The 23,495-nt window shown below is 41.5% G+C and overlaps 1 protein-coding gene and 1 long non-coding RNA gene across 2 annotated transcripts in view; one reads left to right on the top strand and one right to left on the bottom strand.

Annotated features, from left to right (window-relative positions):
- Window positions 1-23,495, bottom strand: part of IQGAP2 (IQ motif containing GTPase activating protein 2) — a 339,223-nt gene that overhangs the window by 119,111 nt on the left and 196,617 nt on the right. The window contains 6 exon segments of the mRNA XM_021084462.1: window positions 2,598-2,758; window positions 7,193-7,356; window positions 14,033-14,120; window positions 18,087-18,265; window positions 19,501-19,614; window positions 19,947-20,014. Of these exon segments, the coding sequence (XP_020940121.1) occupies window positions 2,598-2,758; window positions 7,193-7,356; window positions 14,033-14,120; window positions 18,087-18,265; window positions 19,501-19,614; window positions 19,947-20,014 (774 nt within the window).
- Window positions 464-22,002, top strand: LOC110259402. The gene is made up of 3 exons (XR_002341750.1): window positions 464-906; window positions 14,881-15,041; window positions 21,916-22,002. It is a non-coding gene; the product is annotated as an uncharacterized LOC110259402 (long non-coding RNA).

Genomic DNA, 23,495 nt, shown 5'->3' with positions numbered 1-23,495 from the left:
AGTCAGTCGGACAATGAGACGCCAACATCAAATGCTTTCACTGACATGTGGAATCTGAAAAAAAGGACATAATGAACTTCTTTGCAGAACAGATACTGACTCACAGACTTTGAAAAACTTATGGTTTCCAAAGGAGACAGTGCAGGGGGGATGCGCCGGGGGTGTGGGATGGAAATCCTATAAAATTGGTTTGCTGGAGTTCCCGTCGTGGCGCAGTGGTTAACGAATCCGACTAGGAACCATGAGGTTGCGGGTTCGGTCCCTGCCCTTGCTCAGTGGGTTAACGATCCGGCGTTGCCGTGAGCTGTGGTGTAGGTTGCAGATGTGGCTCGGATCCCGCGTTGCTGTGGCTCTGGCGTAGGCCGGTGGCTACAGCTCCGATTAGACCCCTAGCCTGGGAACCTCCATATGCCTCGGGAGCGGCCCAAAGAAATAGCAAAAAGACAAAAAAAAAAAAAAAAGTTGGTTTGTGATGATCATTGTACAACTATAAATGTAATAAATTCATTGAGTAATAAAAAGATAAATAAAATAAAAAAGAGTTATGTGTAAATTGGGATGGGAGAAGAGAGGATTATTGGTAACCAAAACAGGCGATTTTAAGATCAAGTGTACTGTCATTTCGAGGGAAGTGGCTGGGGCTCTCAATATGTCTTGATAATTGGCTCATGCACAAGCCCATGTGACTGTGACGCTTCCTAAGCGAGTGACCAACTCTGCTTTCTCTAGCCTGAGAGAACGCAGCAGAGCCTGGTTAGAGAAGAATGAAGGAAGACAGAAAAGACACAGCAAGCCCACTTAGGAGGCTACTTCAGAAGCGAAGGTAAACCGTCTCAGCAAGCTGGTCACCAGGACGCATTCCGCGGAGGTACTGTGCACACAGACTGGCTGCCATCAGGGAGAAAAGTGAGTGGGCTGTTCATGGCACAAGGGTGCCTCACAGAGGGCAGAGGAAGTCTCAGGTTGAGGTTTCTAAGCTTGAAGGAGGAGGAGACGGCACCATTAATATAAACAGTGGAGGCAGAAATAAATTACCTTGGAAATAGCCTCTGAGGAGTTATAGGAATCAGGAACCTCCAGGTGTTGGGGGGGGGGGTCATATTTAAACAGCGTAAGAGCACTGGTTTTTCCAAGATGACTAAAAACAGGGAAAATCCACTGCCGTACTATTTTGGGGCCATTCTCTACATAAAGAAGTGGTTGAAGACTATTTCTTAAAAAAATCTAAGAAGTCATGGAATTCTTGTCGTGGCACAGTGAAAATGAATCTGACTAGGAACTATGAGGTTGGGGGTTCGATCCCTGGCCTTGCTCAGTGGGTTAAGGATCTGGCGTTGCGGTGAGCTGTGGTGTAGGTCGAAGACGTGTCCTGGATCTGGTGTTGCTGTGGCTGTGGTGTAGGCTGGCAGCTACAGCTCCAATTAGACCCCTAGCCTGAGAACCTCCATATGCCGTGGGTGTGGCCCTAAAAGGATGAAAGCCAAAAAAAAAAAAAAAAAAATCTAAGAAGTCTTAAATTTTTCCTGTACAACTGTACCTGACCAAGAGAAATATCCAATCGACCTAATTCCAGTGATTATAGAGCCAGTATCTGGAAAGTGCTTTTGCCACGATCTATGCAGACATCTCCCCCTGGTGGTCACAAGATTCCAGGAAGAAAATTTCCTCATTTTAACATGGGTTTTTGACTTACTCAATTTCTAACAGAGCTCCTTATTTTGGCCCCTTAATTTTCTCTCTAGATCTGCTATAGTGTTTCACAATTCTATCAACTATACTGTCTAGTAGCTTATTTCAGGAACGTGAAATGAAAGACACTAAGTTGAGGAGTTCTCAACTTGGCGCAGCGGAAACAAATCTGATTAGGAACCACGAGGTTGCAGGTTCGACCCCTGGCCTAGCTTAGTGGGTTAAGGATCCGGCGTTGCTGAGAACTGTGGTGTAGGTCACAGACGTGGCTCGCATCTGGCGTAGCCAGCAGCAACAGCTCTGATTAGATCCCTAGCCTGGGAACCTCTATATGCCGCGGGTCTGGCCCTATAAAGACAAAAAAGACAAAAAGGACCAAAAAAAAAGAAAAAAAGAAAAAAAGGCCCTAAGTTGAGATTTTGACCTACAGCTATGATCCACTATGGTCTCAGGATTCCTTTGATTTAACCTTTAAAGAATGGGGTTTGGGGCCCAATTACCCAACTTTGGGTCCATAAATCCAGATTTGGTTTCCTTATCAGTAAAATCAGAAAACTGGACTGGACGATTATTAAGGTAGCTTCCAAATCTTCTTCATTCTGTCATCTCCAAGAGAAGCCCAAGGGAAGCTTTCAAGGTTTCTTATTATATTAGCCTATCGAATGACTTTTGCTGATGACACAGTCAGCCGGTAATTGTCACAGGATGATACTCCTTTGTCTCTTTGTTCCCCTAAAAGGAATACTGTGAAGAAGGGGCTCTAATACTAGAAGGACTCTTAGGAGAAGCAAACAAGTTTTCAAGAAAATAACTGTGGATATTTCTTCAGTGAGGAACAATCCTTAATTTGCAAGATCTGCCAAACACACATTTCTGCATTGACAGGAGGTTTGGAAAGGTGCCCTTACCGTTCCACATGCATCTCGTCCAGATTGTTGAAGCCCATTGTTGGGCTTCTGAGTTGATTCTGCACAGACACAAGGTCATTGCTTTCCAAGGCTTGGTTTAGTAAAGCAACAGCAGAGAGCATTTCCACTGCAATTACGAGCTCCTCGTGGGGCAAATAGTTCTGTTGGAAAACATACAGCAATATAAGCTCCCCAAATATGTGATGGGGCTACAGAATGAACATTTCAAATAACAATGAAAAGCCAAAGATTGGGAGAGGCCAGGACAAAGAGGGCTCCCTGGCCACCGTCCTTTCATTGGCTTTAAAGACAGGTAAATGAGTTCATTTAGGGAGTTCCCGTTGTAGCTCAGCAGTAATGAACACGACTAGTGTCCATGAGGATGCAGGTTTGACTCCTGGCCCTGGGTTAAGGATCTGGCATTGCAGTGAGCTTCGATGTAGGTCGCAGATGCAGCTCTGATCTGGCATTGCTGTGGCTGTGGCGTAGGCCAGCAGGTGCAGCTCCAATTTGACCTCTAGCCTGGGAACTTTCACGTGTTGTGGGTGCCGTCCTTAAAAAAGAAAGAAAAAAAAAAAAAGAGTTCATTTGTATCAAGGGTGGGAGAAGGATAAATTAGGAGTTTGGGACTAGCACATACAAATTACTGAATATAAAGTAGATAAACAATAAGGTCTTACTGTAGAGCACAGGGAACTATATAGGCAATACCTTGTAATACTCTATAATGGAAAAGAATCTGAAAAAGAGTATATGAATCACTTTGCTATACATCAGAAACACAACACTGTTAATCACCTATATTTCAATTTAAAAAAAAAAAGAACAGGTAAATGACTTCTGGGTTTTCTGTAGATGATCATTACAAACTTCAGTTATGATGCCACAAACAGCTGCATTGCCATAGCTGATTCCTACTAGTGGCTATATGGGCTGCTTGCCGGCTCAGTCTTACCAATAATTTAGCCAAGGATTAGATAATATTGTTACTGCCTACAAGCTCAAGGTTAGATTTCAGCATAGCTAATGATTTTCAGTTTGAATCAAGGGTGAGGAAAAGAGGGGAGAATTTCCCTTAAAGATTACATCCCTAGAAAAAGCAAATCGAAATCTTTAAGACAAAAATATTAATTCTAATTCCAAAAAAGTGACTTTAAATCACATTTTTATAAATGGGTAGAAATTTCACATATAGTCTAAGACCTATATATTTGAAGAAATGTGATGTAAATCTTTATGGAAAGCAAGTAAGAAGTTGCCTTATTTAAAAAATACATCTCATATTTCAGAACGCCTTCCCCATTCAATGTGCTCTTTCATGTAACCGTTTTATACTGACTTGATCCAACTTCAAAAGGGTTATTTCTTCATCATGTTGAAACAACATAAAAACAAAATTTAAACAACCCTGATATATCTATGTTCATACTTAGGATATTATTTATATATAATATTTTATGTTAAAATGCATTATAGCTTTCTGGATCTCCACAGAAATCTCTCAGCAAATTGAGTTTAGCTTAAAAAGGCATAATCTTACCCTTCAAAGCAAATGGGAAGAAGAGTTTTTATAGGGAACACATAAGTTTTATCCAAATACCTTACATCAACCACAAGTTTAACATATAAGGAAGGTAAAAAATGACAAGTAAGGAGCCAAGTGGAATTATTTGAGCGTCACCGCGAATATCTAAAGTGGTATATAGTCAAAAGGATAAAGACAAATAAAGAAGAAAGGCTGGGCTGAGTCCTGACCATTAGCGGGTGAATGACTGTGACAGAGCCTAAGCAGCCTTGGGCCTCAAAGGCATGGCTATGTTAACAAAAGAACCTTTGTGCAATTTAAGAAAATAACTTATTTTCTTTTGTTAAAAAATACAGTTGACCCCTGAGCAACACTGGGGTTAGCAGCGCTGAACCTCCACGCAGCTCAAAAATCTGTGTATAATTTCATTCTTCACATAAATGGTTCCTCCATGTACTTGTCCCTCAGCATCCCTGGATTCAACCAACTTCGCCTTGTGAAGTACTATAGTATTTCCTACTGAAAAACATCCACATATAAGGGGTATGGGCAGTTCATACCTCTGTTGTTTCAGGGTCAACTGTAGGACCGTTCTATTTCTAAAACATAGTAAGTCTTACAAGTGAGGATAAGAGAAAAAAAAAAAAATCCTCTATCCAACCCCTTTAGCGGTAAACACTTTTATTCATTTTCAACTCACACAGACATTTACAGAGATTTTGATTTTTTTAACTATTTTTTCTTTTCTGACTTTTTTTTTTTTTTTTTGGTCTTTTGTCTTTTTTTAGGGCCGCATCTGAGGCATATGTAGGTTCCCAGGCTAGGGCTATAATCACAGCTGAAGCTGCCAGCCTATGCCAAGCCATAGCAACACAGGATCCGAGCCAATCTGAGCCACATGTACAACCTACACCACAGCTCCCAGCAACGCCCGTCCTTAATCCACTGAGCAAGGCCAGGGATTGAACCCAAGTCCTCATGGATGCTAGTTGGGTTCATTAACCACTGAGCCATGATGGGAACTCCTCTTTTCTTACTGTTAAGAACAAGATAATGCTATATATTTTAATCTCGCTTTTTCTACTTAAATAGTAGAGTGCAATCTGCTGTTAGTTAAATGTATGGCTTGTTGCCTGTTTCTCAGTACTATGGGCAATGCTGTGAAACATCCCTGTGGCTACAACTCTTTGGTTCACAGTCTTTATACCCATTTCCCAGCAACATCACTGTCAGGACAATGGATAATAGCCTTGGAGACACATTACTAGGATCACCCTCCAGAAAGGCTGCCCCATGCACATTCTCCTTGATGTGCAGGAGATGCTCACAGCCCCTAATTTATACCTACACTAGGTTAGCTCTCTCAACTCTACCAGTCTTGATTGCTGAAAATAACTATATTTTGCTTTAATTTACATTTACTTAATTCTGAGTTTGAACACATTGTGTGTGTTTGTCATCTGTATAGTCTTTATTTTGTCAATTGCTTCTTCATGCTTCTGACCTCCCACTTTTTCGTTTTTTGGTGGAAGCAGTACTGTTTTTGATTTTTAGATTCAATATCCCTCAATGTCTCCTTAGAACTTCAATGGGTTTTTTTTTTTTTTTTGGCTGTGCCCATGGCATGCAAAAGTTCCCGGGCCAGGGATGGAACCCAAGCCGCAGCAGTGACAATGCCAAATTCTTAACCACTAGGCCATCAGGCAACTCCAGAACTTTAAGTTTTAAATTTTTATTATTATTATCTTGGGCCATGGTGTGCAGCAGCTTGGTAAGGGATTTCAGTCCCTGACCAGGGACTGACCACAGATGCACTGGTGAAAACATCAAGTCCTAACCACTAGACCACCAGGGAATTTCCAGAACTTTTTTTTATTGCTCTTCGGGGCCACACCTGGAGGTTCCCAGCCTAGGGGTTGAATTAGAGCTACAGCTGCTGGCCTCCGCCACAGCCACAGCAACTCGGGATCCGAGCCGCGTCTGCGACCTACACCACAGCTCACGGCAACGCTGGATCCTTAACCCACTGAGCGAGGCCAGAGATCAAACCCGCAACCTCATGGACACTAGTCAGATTTGTTTCCGCTAAGCCACAACAGGAACTCCCCAGAACTTTAATTTTTAAATTATTTTTTACACTTAAGTTTTAATACTGGAAATTTATGCTGTTCTGTGTGGTGAGGTAATGTTTTCTTTCCCAAATGTATAAAAACATCTAAGGATTTCATTTCTTTCCCCATGTTTCTGAAATACTAGCTCTTTCATATATTAAATTCTTGGCTCTACTTTTAGTACATTTCATTCTGTTGCATTGTTCAGCTTAATCCTCTCTTAGTATATATGCTCTTATTTACTGTAACCTTATACGATAATTACTGCTTAATGCTATTTGCCTAATAACGAACACACATGTACAAAAATCAAAGCCATGGTGCTGATGTTCTTGGTTGCAGATTTCTCAATTTAGAGCTTATTTTTGCAGATTTAGAGCTTATTTTTCTATACCCAAAAGTATTACATATTAAAACAAACACTTTGGGGAGTTCCTGTTGTGGCTCAGTGGTAATGAACTCGACCAGCAGCCATGAGGATGGGGGTTCAATCCTTGGCCTTGCTCAGTGGGTTAAGGATCCGGCATTGCCACGAGCTATGGCTTAGGTTGGCAGCTGCAGCTCCGATTCAACCCCTAGCCTGGGAATTTCCATATGCCGCAGGTGCAGCCCTATAAAGAAAAAAAAATTCAGTATAGTTATTAAATTATCCAAAGTTCTTTAAAAATCACACAGAATAAAACAACTAGTTTTCACTGTGTTTTTGAGTAGGGTCCTACCTGCATTTCCTAATGATGGTCTTAAGTTCTTAAAGAAAAACATTAGTTTAAGCAGGAAGGTGGTGGTGGAAGTGATGCAGGGAGGCCAACGAGCCAGGGATCAGTACCAGTGAAAGACTCTACACTCCCCCTCACCTTTCCTGAACAGCGCTCCTCACTGCTTGGACTCAGAATTAACGTCTCCGTAACCGGAGTCTCCTCTGACTTACCATGGCGTTCTGTTTCTGGAGGTTGACTTACCATGGCGTTCTGTTTCTGGAGGTTGAAAAGCTCGTTCTGATACATTGGAGCAGCAAAGGGATAAACAGTGGGCAGCTGGGCCTCTGGTTTCTGCAGGGCAAGCAGCGTGTTCTCAGGGTCACCTTCCCGAAGGACAGTGTTGATGTGGTCCACCGCAGCCAGCCCTGAGGGTGAAGATCACATTCTGTCAGAATGTCTGCTTTTCCCAACCAGTCCATCTTGCCAAAAATTTGAACCTAAGTAGTCACTTCCTATGAACTCTGAAAAGCTGCCGTGGGATGGTAAGCAAAGCCTTGGACAGAGGACCTTGTAATTGGAAGTCAGTCCAATCCTTGAAGCTAGACCCAATGACTTCAACACTGATGGAGCTGGAGTTATGAGGTCATTCCTGTCTAGCATGACTTCCCTACAAAATCCTTCCTTTCAGGACCAGCTCTGGTCCCATCTCTCCCATGAAGCCTTCATATTGTTCCAGATCCTAAGGGTTTCACACCTTGGGAATTGCCACCACATTTAGAGCAAAGTCATAGGCATCCTGCAGGCACTGCTCTTTAATGCTCTTTGTGTGTTAGCACTGCCTCCCCAAGGAGACAAAAGCCTTGCGAAGACCAGAAGCCAGGCTTGCCCTTGAGCTGTAGCCTCCCTCTGAATCAGCTCCCTGGCAAACCTACAGGAGCACTCCGATACCTTGCTGCTTGACACTGAAGGCGATTAGTTCTCCAAATGGTCTTCCTCATTGCCTGTATTTTGTAAAGTATGATTCTTAGGGAAAAATAATTGGATATTTTTAAAAAATATATTACAACCACAATTCATATGATTATGTAATTCTGTGATAGTATGGTACGCCCATGTGTTCATGTGGTTCCAAGAACCCCAGTGGATGCCTGAAATTGTGGATGGTACTGTTTTTTTACTTAACACACATACTGTGATAAAATTTAATTTATAAGTTAGGCACAGTAAGAGATTAACAACAATAAGAATAAGATAATTATTATAACAATACACTATAATAAAAGTGGTCTCAAAATATATTCTTTTTTACTGAGGTATATTTGACTTAAAATATCGTATTATTTTTCTCTCTCATGGATTGATGATTTTGTTTAGTGCTATGTTCTTTTCTCTTCTTTTTTCTGTTCATCTATTGTTAAGTTTTTGGTTTGTGGTTACCATGAAGTTTATATCTATCTATCTATCTATCTACATGTATACATACACACACACACACACACACACACACACACGTAACTGATTTTATGAATTTTCTCTTTACCTTCCTACTAGCTTTTAAAGCAATTGATCTACTGCCTTTACCACATACAATTATTCCATGGGAGAAGGTTTCAGGGTCCACCATGGATCCTAAAACCAACAGACACTCAAGTCCAATAGTCAGTCATCTGAGTCCACAGTTCCACATCTGTGCATTCGATCAACCCCAGTTTATGCAGCACTATATGTACTTAATTTAAAAATTTGCATATAAGTGGACCCACACACTATGGAAAACAGTATGGAGGTTCTTCAGAAAACCACAAACTGAATTACCATATAATCCAGCAATCCGACTCCTGGACATACATCCAGACCAAACTAATTCAAAATGATATCTGCACCTTCACGTTCATGACAGCACAATTCAAAACATGGAAACAACCCAAATGTCCATTGAGAGATGAATGGATTAAGAAGATGTGGTATGTATACACAACGGAATACTACCCAGCCATAAAAAAGAACAAAATAATGCCATTAGCAGCAGCATGGATGCAACTAGAGATTATCATACTAAGTGAAGTAAGTCAGACAGAGAAAGACAAAAATCATATGTTATCACTTATGTGTGGAGTCCAAAATATGGCACAAAAGAACCTATCTACAGAACAGAAACAGACCTGCAGACATAGAGAACAGACTTATGCTTGCCAAGTGGGTGGGGGGGGGAGTGGGATGGACTGGGAGTTTGGGGTTAGTAAATGCAAACTATTACATTTAGAATGGATAAGCATTGGGGTCCTACTGTACAGCACAGGGAACTATAGCCAATCTCTTGGGATAGACCATGACGGAAGATAATATAAGAAAAAGAATGTATCTATATATGTAGGACTGGATCACTTTGCTATACAGCAGAAACTGGCACAGCACTGCAAATCAACTATACCTTAATTTAAAAAAATAAGTGGACCCACACAGTTCAATCCTGTATTGTTCAAAGGTCCAATGTATTTGCTGTTACCGGTGTCCCTCTGCAGTCTGCATGTGTCGAAGCTGGCAGGTGGAGGGTACTAGAGGGGATGCTGGTGCAGCAGCCTTGGCAGGCTGGATAGCACACCAGATGCCTTTCAATCTGCTGACTCTGTGCTGGGATTCCGAGCAAGCAAGTGCAAGCATGACCCCTGTAAGAGCAGAGTTTTGGTTCCCAACAGCCATCTAGCTCTCGTGGCAAAGCCGCTGGTTTTCAAACCCAGTTAAGGGGGCTCGGCTGGAGAGCCCAACATGGGGCTGGAACCTCCTGCTCATTAGGGAGGGCCTCCCAGTTTGTGACATCCCCTTCCTCTTGTGGGTCACCTGCCAGGGCCATGGGTGATAACTAGATCACTTCTTTCCCTTCTACTTGTCCTGATGAGGTTTTCCCTTTATATTCTGTTTGAGAATAGATGTTCTGCTCATCTTCTGGCTGTTCTCATAGAGAGCTGTCCTATATGTAGTTGCAGTTTTGCTGTGTCTGCGGGAGGAAGTAAGCTCAGGGTCATCCTGATTTGTCATCTTGATCCTGCCTCCTCAAAATGTTTTACTATACAATTTTTTTTTCTTTTTAAAGCCACACCCATGGCACAAGGAAGTTCCCAGGCTGGGGGTCGAATCGGAGCCACAGCTGCCAGCCTATACCACAGCCCCAGCAAATGCCAGATCCAAGCCATGTCTGCGACCTACGCCACAGCTCACGGCAATGCTGGATCCTTAACCCACTGAGCAAGGCCAGGGATTGAACCCACATCCTCATGGATCCTAGTTGGGATCGTTAACTGCTGAGCCATGAAGGAAACTCCTACTGTACAAATTTAATGCCTTATCCATCTAAGCACTAAGCACAGAGCCTTAATGTTTCCCGTTTGAGGTGTACCAGCAAAACAAGCACAAATTTATTTTTCTTTCTGCATGATCTCACAGACAGAAGATTTCTTCTTGGTGCAGACCTCAGCAACTTCACCATGTTATTTTTTTGCTTTTCTTATATTGAGAATTTTCACCTTTTCACTTAAAGAAAGCACTTGCCAGTTTCTCTTTGGCATTTCTGATGTCAGCAGCATCACTACTCTTGAGCTTTGGGGCCATCACTAAGTAAAATCAGTGTGCTGAACAACAGCACCTCAACAGCTGATCTGGTAACTGAGATTGGCTACTAAGTAACTAATGGGTGGATACACTGGACGAAAGGATGATTCACATGCCAGGTAGGATGGAGTAAGATTTCATCATGGGACACACACGGAACTGCATGTCATTAAAAGTTAGGAATTACTTCTGGAATTTTCCATTTAATTCTTGCAGACGGCAGTTGACCGCAGGTAACTGAAACTGCAGAAAACAAAACCAAGGATAAGGGTGGGGGGAGCCTATTGTATCATTTAACCTTAAAAAAGGGCCTGGATCATAATTCCCATTGTGGCGCAGCAGAAAAGACTCCAACTAGGAACCTTGAGGTTGCACGTTTGATCCCTGGCCTCGCTCAGTGGGTTAAGGATCTGGTGCTGCTGTGAGCTATGGTGTAGGCTGCAGACGCGGCTCAGATATGGAGTTGCTGTGGCTGAGGCACAGGCTGGCAGCTATAGCTCCGATTCGACCCCGAGCCTGGGAACCTTCATAAGCTGCAAGTGTGGGCCTGAAAGGACAAAACAAAAGGGGGGTGGGCTGGATCACAGAAATGCCTTTTTTACATTATGTGATTCAACCAGAAGTTTTGTCACATCTCTACCAGTTAGAATGTTCAGATTACAAAGACCTGAATTTTAGGGACCAAACTGAGGGTGCTTGGAACAGAGGATTCAGCACAGCTTCCAGAAAACAGAAATGGAACTGCTGACCAAATGAGGAAGGGAGGAACTCTGCCATGAGGCAACAGGAAACTGGGCAGCACCAGCAGGATTTTGCCCTATAAAGAAGGTTTCAGGCTAGGAGAAATAACACAGAGCCATACGTTTCTAAAGCTTTTGAAGGATTAGTCTGTCTCCCTGATACATGACTAGAAAACAGCTAAGATTATTCTACCCTTTTTTAACAAATGACAAGTTATCTTCTCTAGGTATCCTCACAGGGAGCTATGCTCAACAGCCTTTCAACTGAGACACATCCTTCAACAGCAAGTAATAGAACTAATGTGATCTTTTCGTGCCACGATCCCAGAAAATTTCCACTTTAAGTTAGACTAGGACCCTACGTACCCACTACTTTTTTTCTATTCTTAGAACTAACATGATAAATGAAAGAATTCCAGTAAGGAAGGTCCCTGGTTGTTTGTAATGTTTGCGGTGTCTCTGATACTTTGATTAGGATCTTGCGTCCCCTCTGAAAACTCCATTCTATGAGTTTGTAAAACCTGGCTGGTAACATATTATGAGAAAAATTACACCCTTTAAGACACTCTAAATGAACCATTTCTTCTAAAAATAATAATAAACTTAACCACTCTTTTACACTTTGCATTTAACAAAATTTCAAGCCCTAATCTTCACAGACAATATACAATGAATGGAATGCATGTATTAAACCCCAATTCAAACAAACGTGAAGCCTCTGCAAACAGATTTGGTGGCATTAACACAGAAGTTGCCACTTATGCCATTCCTGTGGCTACCATGAAGGTAGACACCTTAACAGCTTACAATGATAAGCTCTATGGTTGGGGAAAAGCTTGTCAAGTGGTTACACTGCCATATTTTAAAGCATGTCTCATTATCATGTCACTGGCTAAAATATGCCTCAGAGGTTTTTTTTTAAGACTACTTTTAGTTTCACTGGACGAAAATTTTCCAATAAGGAGGGATCAGAAACTTTAGAATAACCATGTTCAATGCATTTAAAGCCATCAAACATTTCAATGCCCTTCCTAACTTCAGCTGGTTATGCATTAGTACAAATCATCTCATGCCTTTTACTTAAAAGTGGAAAAAAGTAGAGCCAATTTGGCATCAAATTTGTGGTCAGGAAATTATGTCATTGAGTAAAGTATTAAAACATTTAAATAAGGCATTTTATTTAATATGAAAAAGAAATCTATTTCAGTGGTTATAAACATTTCAAAAACAAAGGATGGCAAAAAGCTAGGGAACCATTTCCTTAACTAAGTTTATGAAGCTCAGATGTCACGACGGCAATATTCATGTCTTCCTGTAATTCATTTCTGTCAAGTATAATGAAATTCTCAGCTTTCAAATAGAGCAGAAAGAGAAACTTGAAACTGTGCTTCATGTATCATCACCAACATGTTCAAAATTTAATAAAAGAATAAGAACATGCCTCTCAAAATTTTATGGTGTTCCCTTAAAAAAACAGTTACCCTAAGGCTCTCAGCAGTTGAATTTAAATTCTCAAACCTAGAGTTCCCGTCGTGGCGCAGTGGAAACAAATCCGACTAGGAACCATGAGGTGGCGGGTTCAGTCCCTGGCCTTGCTCAGTGGGTTAAGAATCTGGCATTGCCGTGAGCTGTGATATAGGTTGAAGACAAGGCTCAGATCCCATGTGGCTGTGGCTCTGGAGTAGGCCGGCGGCTACAGCTCCTATTCGACCCCTAGCCTGGGAACCTCCATATGCCGTGGGAGCGGCCCAAAGAAATAGCAAAAAAAGACAAAAAATAAATAAAAATAAAAATAAACTGGGAACTTCCATATGCCACACGTGTGGCGCTATAAAGCAAAAGCAAAATATTGATAAAAATAAATTCATCTTATATATAAGACAAAAAAAAAAAAGACATGTATCTAAACTTGCTTGGGTTTATTTTAATTTTTTGTCCTTATAGCCACATAGCAGAACAAGGGACCAAGAAGAGTTGTCCTGGGTGACTCCGTAGAGTCTCAGGGATGTGGGACTCAAACCTGCCATCATGTGTCATATGCCTGTCATATGTCATAGGCCTGTCATGTCTTATTCACTTGCACCAAAGCTACACAAGCTGCAAGAAAACAATTCTCAGAAACTGCAGACCAATGACTGGATAGTAGCAAAAAGCAGAGGTGTCAATAATAGCTTTTACAATTCTGAGAGAATGCCATCACATGATCATGGGCAAGGAAGGACATCTTTAAGTCTTAATTACTATTAAATAATCTCTAAGATTAGCCCAATAAGGGACAGGTTCAAAATACGACATAACCATACCTGGGATGAAACAGGAAGGTATAGTCAAACTAGCTTCAAGATGCTTTGAAATACTCTGCATGGACTGGGGACAAGATCACCAGAAAAGCTCCATGGGAAACCGTCAGATGATGCACCAGAATTAAGAGTCACATTGACTTGTGATGGATATTTCTTCATAGAAGGCCATTTTACAAAGACACAAGTTGACAGTTTTGCTGAGATGTGGATAAGGAAAATTGGATCTTTGTCTTTAGGTTCCCAGGCTAGGGGTCGAACTGGAGTTGAAGCTGCTGGCCTACACGGCAGCTCACGGCAATGCCAGATCCTTAACCCACTGAAGGAGGCCAAGGATTGAATCCATGTCCTCATGGATACTAGTGGGGTTTGTTAATCATTGAGCCATGACAGGAACTCCAGGAAACTTGTATTTTATACAAGCATCCATTTCCTTCATACCATCCATTACTTACTGTTGACTTTATTAATGTGGCCTTGGATTTCTGCTTGTGTCAGCAATTCTTCATATGCATCTCTTTCTTCTTCTGAAATACAGTTATTCTGCAAAACAAAGGCTTCACTGATTCCTGAGGTTAAATGATTCCAAAGCTTGATACTCAAAAGTAAAAAAAGAGTGCGAAAAATCATTCACTACATCATGTGAACTCAATACAAGCATAACAGAGGGCTGCTCTGTGCAGAGCACTAGAGTTAGCTACGCCGGCAAGGACTGATTACAAAGACACTCCAAAGAGCCAGCGGCTCTCTGAAAAGGCCTAACAGTCTAATGCGGAAAACATCTGTTATTGCCATTTTTATGGATCAAAACTAGTTGAACAGTGGAAATTTCATTTGATTCAGTCTCACAAAATCAAGAACACAAATAACAAATATACAAGTGGAACATAATTTTTTTTCATTTTTAATGTTAATTAGGTTTTTTTTGGCTTTTTAGGGCCGTACTCATGGCATACAGAGGTTCCCAGGCTAGGGGTTGAACTGGAGCTACAGCTGCCAGCCTACACCACAGCCACACCAACGCCAGATCTGAATCTCATCTGCGACCTATACCACATTTCGTGGCAATGCCGGATCCCCTATCCACTGAGTGAGGCCAGGGATCAAACCTGCATCCTCATGGATACTACTCAGATTTGTTACTGCTGACCAAATGGTAACTCCCTAAAATTTATTAATTTTTTAACTGAAGTATTACTGATTTACAATGTTGTGTTAATTTCTACTGTAGCACAAAGGGATTAAATTATACGAATATATACACTCTATTTTTTTTACTCTATTTTTTTTTTTTTTGCAAAAGAGACAGCAATGGAGGAGGTCCTCAAAAAACAGAGTAACATTCCAAGCAAAGAAGAGAGAGTGGAAGGCAGATGACAGGATTTGGTCACCAAGATGGAAAAGCTTGGCATGTCAGGCTACAGCACGGAATGTGTGTCCAGGCTTAGCCGAAAAGATGGACAGGTAGGTTATGAATCTTGGAGGCCTTTTAAGGCCACCTGAAGGACGTGCCCTTAACTCAGGTGGCAGCAGGGAATCAAGGGAGGTTTCTGGTGGGATAGCATTAGATCAGTACCTAAAGATTAATGTTGTAACCTGTAGCTCTGAGGGGGTCGGCTTGGGGAATGATAGGAAGTGGGGGGACCCATGGAGAAGGTGCTGCAGAAGTCTTGGGACAAGGTCAGGAGGGGCAGAAGAACACAGGGAGGGAGGGACAGGACACTGGGGACACAAAGAGAGTTCTCAAACAATGGGGGAGTCATTCCAAAGGGGAAGTCAGCTGTGACAGCAGTCTTCTGACAACTGGGGGCAAAGCCATGGACACAGAGATGAAGGCAGCCGGAAGGGCTTTAGACGGGTCTGCTATCAAGCTTATGGCTGATTTCTTCAACAGGTAGATGAGCTCAATGGGGGAAGACCGATGGGAAAGATTCAATGTAGACTTTGAAGCATACCCATTTTAAGAGGGAGAAGAAGAGACATTAAAAGATACAGAGGATAGGCATTCCCATCGTCACACAGCGGAAATGAATGAGGAACCATGAGGCTGTGGGTTCGATCCCTGGCCTTGCTCAGTGGGTTAAGGATCCGGCGTTGCCGTGAGTTGTGGTGTAGGTCACAGACATGGCTCAGATCTGGCATGGCTGCGGCTGTGGCATAGGTTGGCAGCTGTTGCTCTGATTAGACCCCTAGTCTGGGAACCACCATATGCTGTGGGTATGGCCCTAAAAAGCAAAAAACAAACAAACAAAAAACAAAGGAGTTCCTGTTGTGGCGCAGTGGTTAACGAATCTGACTAGGAACCATGAGGTGGCAGGTTGGATCCCTGCCCTTGCTCAGTGGGTTAAGGATCCAGCATTGCCGTGAGCTGTGGTGTAGGTCGCAGACACGGCTCGGATCCTGCGTTGCTGTGGCTGTGGTGTAGGCCGGCGGCTACAGCTCTGATTAGACCCCTAGCCTGGGAACTTCCATATGCCACAGCAGCGGCTCTAGAAAAGGCAAAAAAAAAAAAAAAAAAAAAAAAAAAAAAAAACCCACAAAAAACAAAGATGCAGAGAATGATAGCAGGAGAGAAGCACAGAAGGCGGGGGCATTCGATTCAAGGCAGGCGAGGCAGCAGGGGACAAATGTGCCCAGGACTGCCAGAAGCCACCCACTGAGAAAAGACTAAAATCAAGGAGTTACTTGGTAATGGAGTGGAAGCAAGAGTAGAAGGGGAGGAAAGGTGGTGAGGAAGACGCATCTCTGAGTGCAAGGTCTTCAGTAAGACAGGAAGGCGGGAGGTGGGACGTGAGGATCGGGAGCTGATTGCTCAGCTGAGGAGGGAAAGCCTTTTCTCAAGTATGAGGGGAAACCAGGGCAAATACGAGGAGTGTGGATTCAAAAACATCTTCTCTAGGGAGTTCCCACTGTGGCTCAATGGGTTATGAACCTGACTAGTATTCCTGAGGACACAGGTTCAACCCCTGGCCTCGCTCAGTGGGTTAAGGATCTGGCATTGCCGTGAACTGTGGTACAGGTCACAGATGCAGCTCAGGTCTCATGTTGCTGTGGCTCCGATTCAACTCCTAGTCTGGGAACCTCCATATGCCACAGGTGTGGCCCTAAAACAACAAACAAATAAACAAAAACATTCTCTCTAAACTTCACCACACCCAATGATTAGCCTCTACCAATAAATCTGAAGGTAAGTCAGCTGATGATGGCCAACAAGGGAAGATCTTTAGCTGCTACTTCTATACCTTCTAGGAGTTTACAGCTTGACCTTCCATCCTTGCAACCTGTAATAGCCGTCGGAACAGGAAATCTAATTTCCTTATAGAGTGCATGGTCTTCCTTCACTCTTACATTTCACCCAAACCAATGGCCTATGGCTAGAGAGACCATAAACAGTCGATCAAAAAATACCCCTTGTAGACTCCTCCTAGACTGATGGTGGGAATGTAAATTGGTGCAACCACTATGGAGAAGAGTATGGAGGTTACTTAAAAAACTGAAAATAGGAGTTCCCATTGTGGCTTAGTGGTCAACGAACCCAACTAGGAGCCATGAGGTTGTGGGTTCGATCCCTGGCCTGGCTCAGTGGGTTAAGGATTCGGCATTGCCATGAGATGTGGTGTAGGTCGCAGAGACGGCTGGGATCCTGCGTTGCTGTGGTTCTGGCGTAGGCTGGCAGCTACAGCTTCTATTCAACCCCTAGCCTGGGAACCTCCATATGCCATAGGAGTGGCTCTAAAATGATGCAAAAAAAACACTAAAAATAGAGCTACCATATGATCCAGCAATCCCACTCTTGGCCATATACCCAGACAAAACTCTAATTCAAAAAGATACATGCATCCGCATGTTCATAGCAGCACTATTTACAATAGCCAAGACATGGAAGCAACCTAAGTGTCCATCAACAGAGGAATGGATAAAGATGTGGTACATATATACAATGGAATATTACTCAGGCACAAAAAAGAATGAAATCATGCCATTTACAGCAACATGGATGGACCTAGAGATTATCATACTAAGTGAAGTAGGTTAGATGGCGAAAGACAAATACCATATGATATCACTTACACGTGGACTTAAAAAAATGATATAAATGAACTTAGTTACAAAACAGAAACAAACTCACGGACATAGAAAACAAACTTATTGTTACCAAAGGGAAAACAGGAGGGGGAAAGGATGAATTAGGAGTGTGGTATTAACATATACACACTACTATATATAAAACAAATAATCAACGAGGATCTATTATAGAGCACAGGGAAGTCTACTCAATATTCTGCAATAACCTACATAGGAAAAGAAGCTGAAAAGGAATATATATGTACATGTGTAACTGAATCACTTTGTTGTACACCTGAAACTAACACAACATTGTAAAGCAACTAGACTCCAATATAAAATAAAAATTAATAAAAAATTCCCTTATGACATTAACACTTTGTCAAACCATCAGTGCATAACCATGTTTATTACTGTATCGCTCACTCAGAATCGATGAAATACCTTCAGCCTTGCATTTTCCTCTTTTCTCTTTTTGGCTTCCCAGAGTTCCTTCTGATATTCCTGTGCAAGGCTGTCATCCACTGAAGTGAGAACTGCATTTGGGTTTCTTAGCGTTACAATGGTCTGCTCTGCTATTCCTTTTTCAATAGCTTCATTAATGGCTATAACTGCAGCATGCACTGCAATGTAAGGAGAAAAAAAGGACTTGATCAGCCAAAGACAACATGGACAGGTGTACTGACCCTGCATAACTTAAGCAGTTTTACTTTCCTCCTTGACGTCCAATAAGCATGTCAAAAAAGAGACTGCAGGAGTTCCCATCGTGGCGCAGTGGTTAACGAATCCGACTAGGAACCATGAGGTTGCGGGTTCGGTCCCTGCCCTTGCTCTGGGTTAACGATCCAGCGTTGCCGTGAGCTGTGGTGTAGGTTGCAGACGCGGTTCAGATCCCGCGTTGCTCTGGCTCTGGCGTAGGCTGGCAGCTACAGCTCCGATTGGACCCCTAGCCTGGGAATCTCTATATGCCGTGGAAGCGGCCCAAGAAATAGCAAAAAGACACACACACACACACACACACACAAAAAAAAAAAAAAAAAAAAAGAGAGAGAGAGAGACTGCAGACACATCACAGAGCATCCCTCTGACAACCTCCCCATCTGTCCGCTATCTTGGGTCTTATCTCAGCATCTGCTACACAATACCTACTCATTTATTCAACTTGTGCTGAATGTTTAAAATGAACCACTGGGGGTTTGAAGGGTGACATGGACACTTTGAAAGTACCACGTCATTTCCAAGAGATGCCAGCAATTTAACTTGCAACATGGAAAGACTCATAGCAGTGTACTGTGCCACTAAAATCAAAGGACACAGAAAGCAAAGAAATGTTTTGGAGAATGGAGATATTTCTGGAACCTCTTAAATCACATTTTATAAGTGGATGCCTAGAGTCCAAGGTCAATCAATTACTTAGTTATGTTCTGATGTGCTCAAAAATAATCATCCACAATACATGTAATAAAAACTTTTAGGAGTTCCTATTATGGCTTGGCAGGTTAAGAATCTGACTTGTACCCATGAGGACACAGGTTTGATCCCTGGACTCACTCAGTGGGTTAAGGATCTGGCATTGCCCTGAGTTGTGGTATAGGTTGCAGATATGGCTCGGATCTGGTGTTGCTGTGGCTGTGGTGTAGGCTGGCAGCTGTAGCTCAGATTTGACCCCTAGCCTGGGATCTTCCACATGTTGCAGATGCGGACCCAAAAAAAACCTCCAAAACAACAAAAGAAAACTTTTAGAGTGCTTATACTATCTTCTAAATATTCTATTTCTTTTAACCAAAATCTTATAGCCAAAATAAAGAAAAGGTCAAGTCCCCTGTCATTGGCAAATGTTGATTTTAAGGAGACTTACAAGCAGCTTCATCCACAGACAGTTCATTAGCCAGAATACCACCTATTTTGCTGAAAGATGGCATCTGTATTCCATATTTCTCAAGCTCCTTTCTCATATTACTGATTTCCTCCTCTGAAAAAGAACAACAATAAAAATAGCAAAAAATCAATGATAGTCACAGAGATGGAGGCAGGAACAAGTACAATCATGTTAAGAGAAGTCTTGATCAAGCAAGTGGGGTCAATTCCAAATAAGAACCTTAGGAATAAGCTAGGCTCAGTTTCTCATGTCAGAAATGTGGGGAAAGGGAAACCCAGTAGAGAACAAGCAAGATTATAAGGAAGTTTTCTCCTCTGATGAAGATAAAGGATAAAAAGGACATGGATAATATCAGAATCAAGAAAATATTGCTACTTTTTCCTAATAACCACATTGCAAAAGATTATCAACATAAAGAATAGTACCTGTGAAGTCTACTTTGCCCAACAAATCCTGGATCTGGGGGGCGATTCCTAGTTTGAACAGATACAAACTGGAAGAGAAACCAAAACATTATAAGAAACTTAAGTAATGTGAATCTTAGAGCTAGAAGTCACTTAAATCTTAGGAGTGTTTTTAGTTGAGAAACACCAAGACCTCATCTCATCTAATCCATTCATTTCACAGATGAGGAAACTGTGTCCTGAGGTAACACAGTCCCCAGAACTAGAAGCCCAGTCAAAGTCCCAAAGATTGGACCTCTGCAGTACACAGCGCGCCGTGATCGTATAGTGGTTAGTACTCTGTGTTGTGCAGTACACAGCCGTTCACGAGGTCAACTAACCTAATCATCCATTTGCACACAATGAATACAAAGGAGCAAGTGACAAAAGCAACAAACATTTCTTTGGATACGCCTTACCTGATTTTAGTTTGCTTAAAGAATAGCTCAAACTATATTTTCCTTTCCTTCCTATATATACCTCCATGTACCTTACACCCCTTGAGGAAATATATGTTTTACACAGTTTTTCACATCCTGAACCAATACACAGAGTAGCAAGTCTTTACTCTAGATGGATGGAATGATGCGAAAATCAAGCCACAAAGTGGAATATTCCTAAGGAGAAGATACAAAGTAAAGTGTGTATTTTATATAAAAAAAATCATTAGGAAGCAATGATGGTCCCCATTAACCTTCCAGAATCTGACAAAAGGAGCTGGAGTCTGATATCTAAATTCCACCAAAGATGAAAATACAAGGATATGTGACATCTCCCCATCACCGAGTCATCATTTCTGTTCCCCATTTGTTTTAACCTCCCCAGCCCTCAAGATTAATTCTACATCTCAACTAAAAAATTCTGTAGCCACTAAATATCAGCTCTGATAGACTTATCGTTTGAGATTTTAATTAGAAGTTAGATATTACATATAACACATAAGAGAAACCATGTGAGAATGATAATGACAGCTTGAAGTATTTCATCACTGTCGCTTCGGATGTGGATGTGAGATGGATCTGAGTTGTTTATAAAATATAGAATTTCATTAAAAGAATTCAAGATCAAACCTTAGGAATTAAAAAAAACCTCTTAAAATATATGATTAATCACATCAGCAGCATGGATTGAAAAAAAATAAATATTTTTGATCAGTTCTGTAAAAAATAATCACTTAGAAAAGCAACACACAAAGTTAAAAATTAGTGTTCCATGGTTAAAAAAATACATAGAAAGTGGCCACCCAGAATTAAAAACTAAATGTTTTGATATAAATCCTTTTAATGTTGTTTTAGGAAATATTCCATAAACACACAGTATTCTATAAATCTGAATGGACTGTAATTTACTTAACCAAATGCTGAGTTTTTAGATGGTCACTAATTATCCACTATAATAATGTTGCAGTGTACATGCATATATAGATAAATATCTGTGCATATATCTTATTTGTCACAAAAATCCCAATAAACAAAATTGTCAAATTGAAAGGATGCACACACAAACTTTCAACATGTATTATCAAAGTCTGTATGAAAGGGTATTCTTCCTTTTTCTTTTTTTTTTTTCTGGCCATGTTCATGGTATGCAGAAGTTCCTGGGCCAGGAATAGAACTCAAGCCACAGCTGGAACCAGAGCCATAGCAGTGACAATGCTGGATCCTTAACCCACTGAGCCACCAGGGAAATAACTCCTCCAAGTGTGTTCTTAAGAAGAGATTACACTCATAGATTTCTGAGTAAAGGGTTAAAAAAAAACTCCTTTCCCTTCTGCAGTAGAATGTGACCTTTCCAGAAATTAACTTTCTAGCTCAGTTCCCCTAGGAACCTAATAAAGTATCCCATCCATGTTACTGAGCGTCATTACTTAGGAGAAAAACAACCCCTGATAGGTAAACTGCATCTTGACTAGAAGGAATCATAAATACCTAACAGGCATGATATATTTCAGGTGTTCCTGAGCCCAGCGACTCTTCTAACTGGCACACCTCTTGCAAAGAACTAGGAAACCACGCTATGGAGCTGTGACAATAGATGATGGCTCTGGGATGCTGAGGTTCTAGGCAGAGAGCCTTCTACAACTACCAATATGAGTCTCATGCCTGATCACCCAAGTTATCACCTGGGGTACCAAAGAGAACAGCTTCTGGATGGCTGTGTGGACAATAACATGGGGTGTCATGAAGCCTCCCACTGAAGAGCAAACATGTAATGCTGTCCTGCTGGCAGGCTGTGTTTCCTGGGTGGCTCCATCCTGCTGAGCATCTGCCAACCAATGTGGTGTCTGGCAGGCAGTCATGCATCTGAATGTTTAATTGAACGTAAGAACAAAGGGATGGGCATGGCCTCACTCTACCACCAATACATGAAAACGCCATTTGCTTTGTGCCATAAACATCACACAATTCTGTCAACGAAAACCTTACTGCAGTTCCCGTCATGGCTCAGTGGTTAATGAACCTGACTAGCATCCATGAGGACATGGGTTCGATCCCTGGCCTTGCTCAGGGGGTTAAGGATCCGACGTAGCCGTGAGCTGTGGTGTAGCTCACAGATGCAGCTTGGATCATGCGTTGCTGTGGCTGTGGTGTAGGCCGGCCCCTACAGCTCCGACTGGACCCCTAGACTGGGAACCTCCATATGCTGCGGGTACACCCCTAAAAGACAAAAAAGAAAAAAAAAAAAAAAACAAAAAAACCCTTACCAATCTGATGGACAAAAAACATCATTCAAGTCTACATTTCCTTCTGTTCACGGTGAGGGTAAACATTTTTCATACTTATTGGCCCTTTCCATGTCTTCCAGGTAATGCATGTTAATGAATTTTTGAATTTTAAAGACTGCTTTCTAGAGGGATTTGCCTCTTTCTGGTTTCCCCTTCTTTTCCCTCAAAACCACAACCAAAGGAGAAAGAACAAACGACATTTTAACCACATGGTATTTTTAATTTTACTACCAAATTCCAAATATGATATTCGTATCTACTCACAAAGGGGAAACATATTAGACTTGGAATGTTGTTCCATTTAAAATAGGCATTACGTTATTAATAATTCAAAGCTAGAAAGACAGGATACATTCTTTAGTTTAAAGTTCTGGGTCCTGAGAGATTATCACGGATATAAAACCACATATATACCCCTGAAGTCTTTACTACCAAAGGATCCTACCAAATAAGTCACTATAATTAAAACAAGTATGCTGACATTTCAAAAACCGTAATATTTTATGAACCAATTCTCAATTTATTATTACATGGGAAAAATACTCCAGTTAAAAGGGAACTCCTATCATTTGGGACAAATAAAACATCAACCTGTTGACTTGTTCCTTTCTAGTAACCGGAATGACAAAATTCAACAGAATTAAACCAATGGGTATAGTAAAGCTACAAAAGAATTCTGAAAAATAACGTCAAGCCATACTTGAAAAAGTGAAAATAGACCACAAACGATCAAAAAAAATGTATCACTGGCTTATTTCATAGTACCTGATTTGTGTCTTCTTCCCTTCTCCAACTAAATTAAAAAA

Source organism: Sus scrofa, chromosome 2 (assembly GCF_000003025.6).
Source record: "Sus scrofa isolate TJ Tabasco breed Duroc chromosome 2, Sscrofa11.1, whole genome shotgun sequence".
Taxonomy (NCBI): domain Eukaryota; kingdom Metazoa; phylum Chordata; class Mammalia; order Artiodactyla; family Suidae; genus Sus; species Sus scrofa.
The sequence above is the reverse complement of the archived record's forward strand: the minus strand, read 5'-3'. Positions and strand labels throughout refer to the sequence as shown.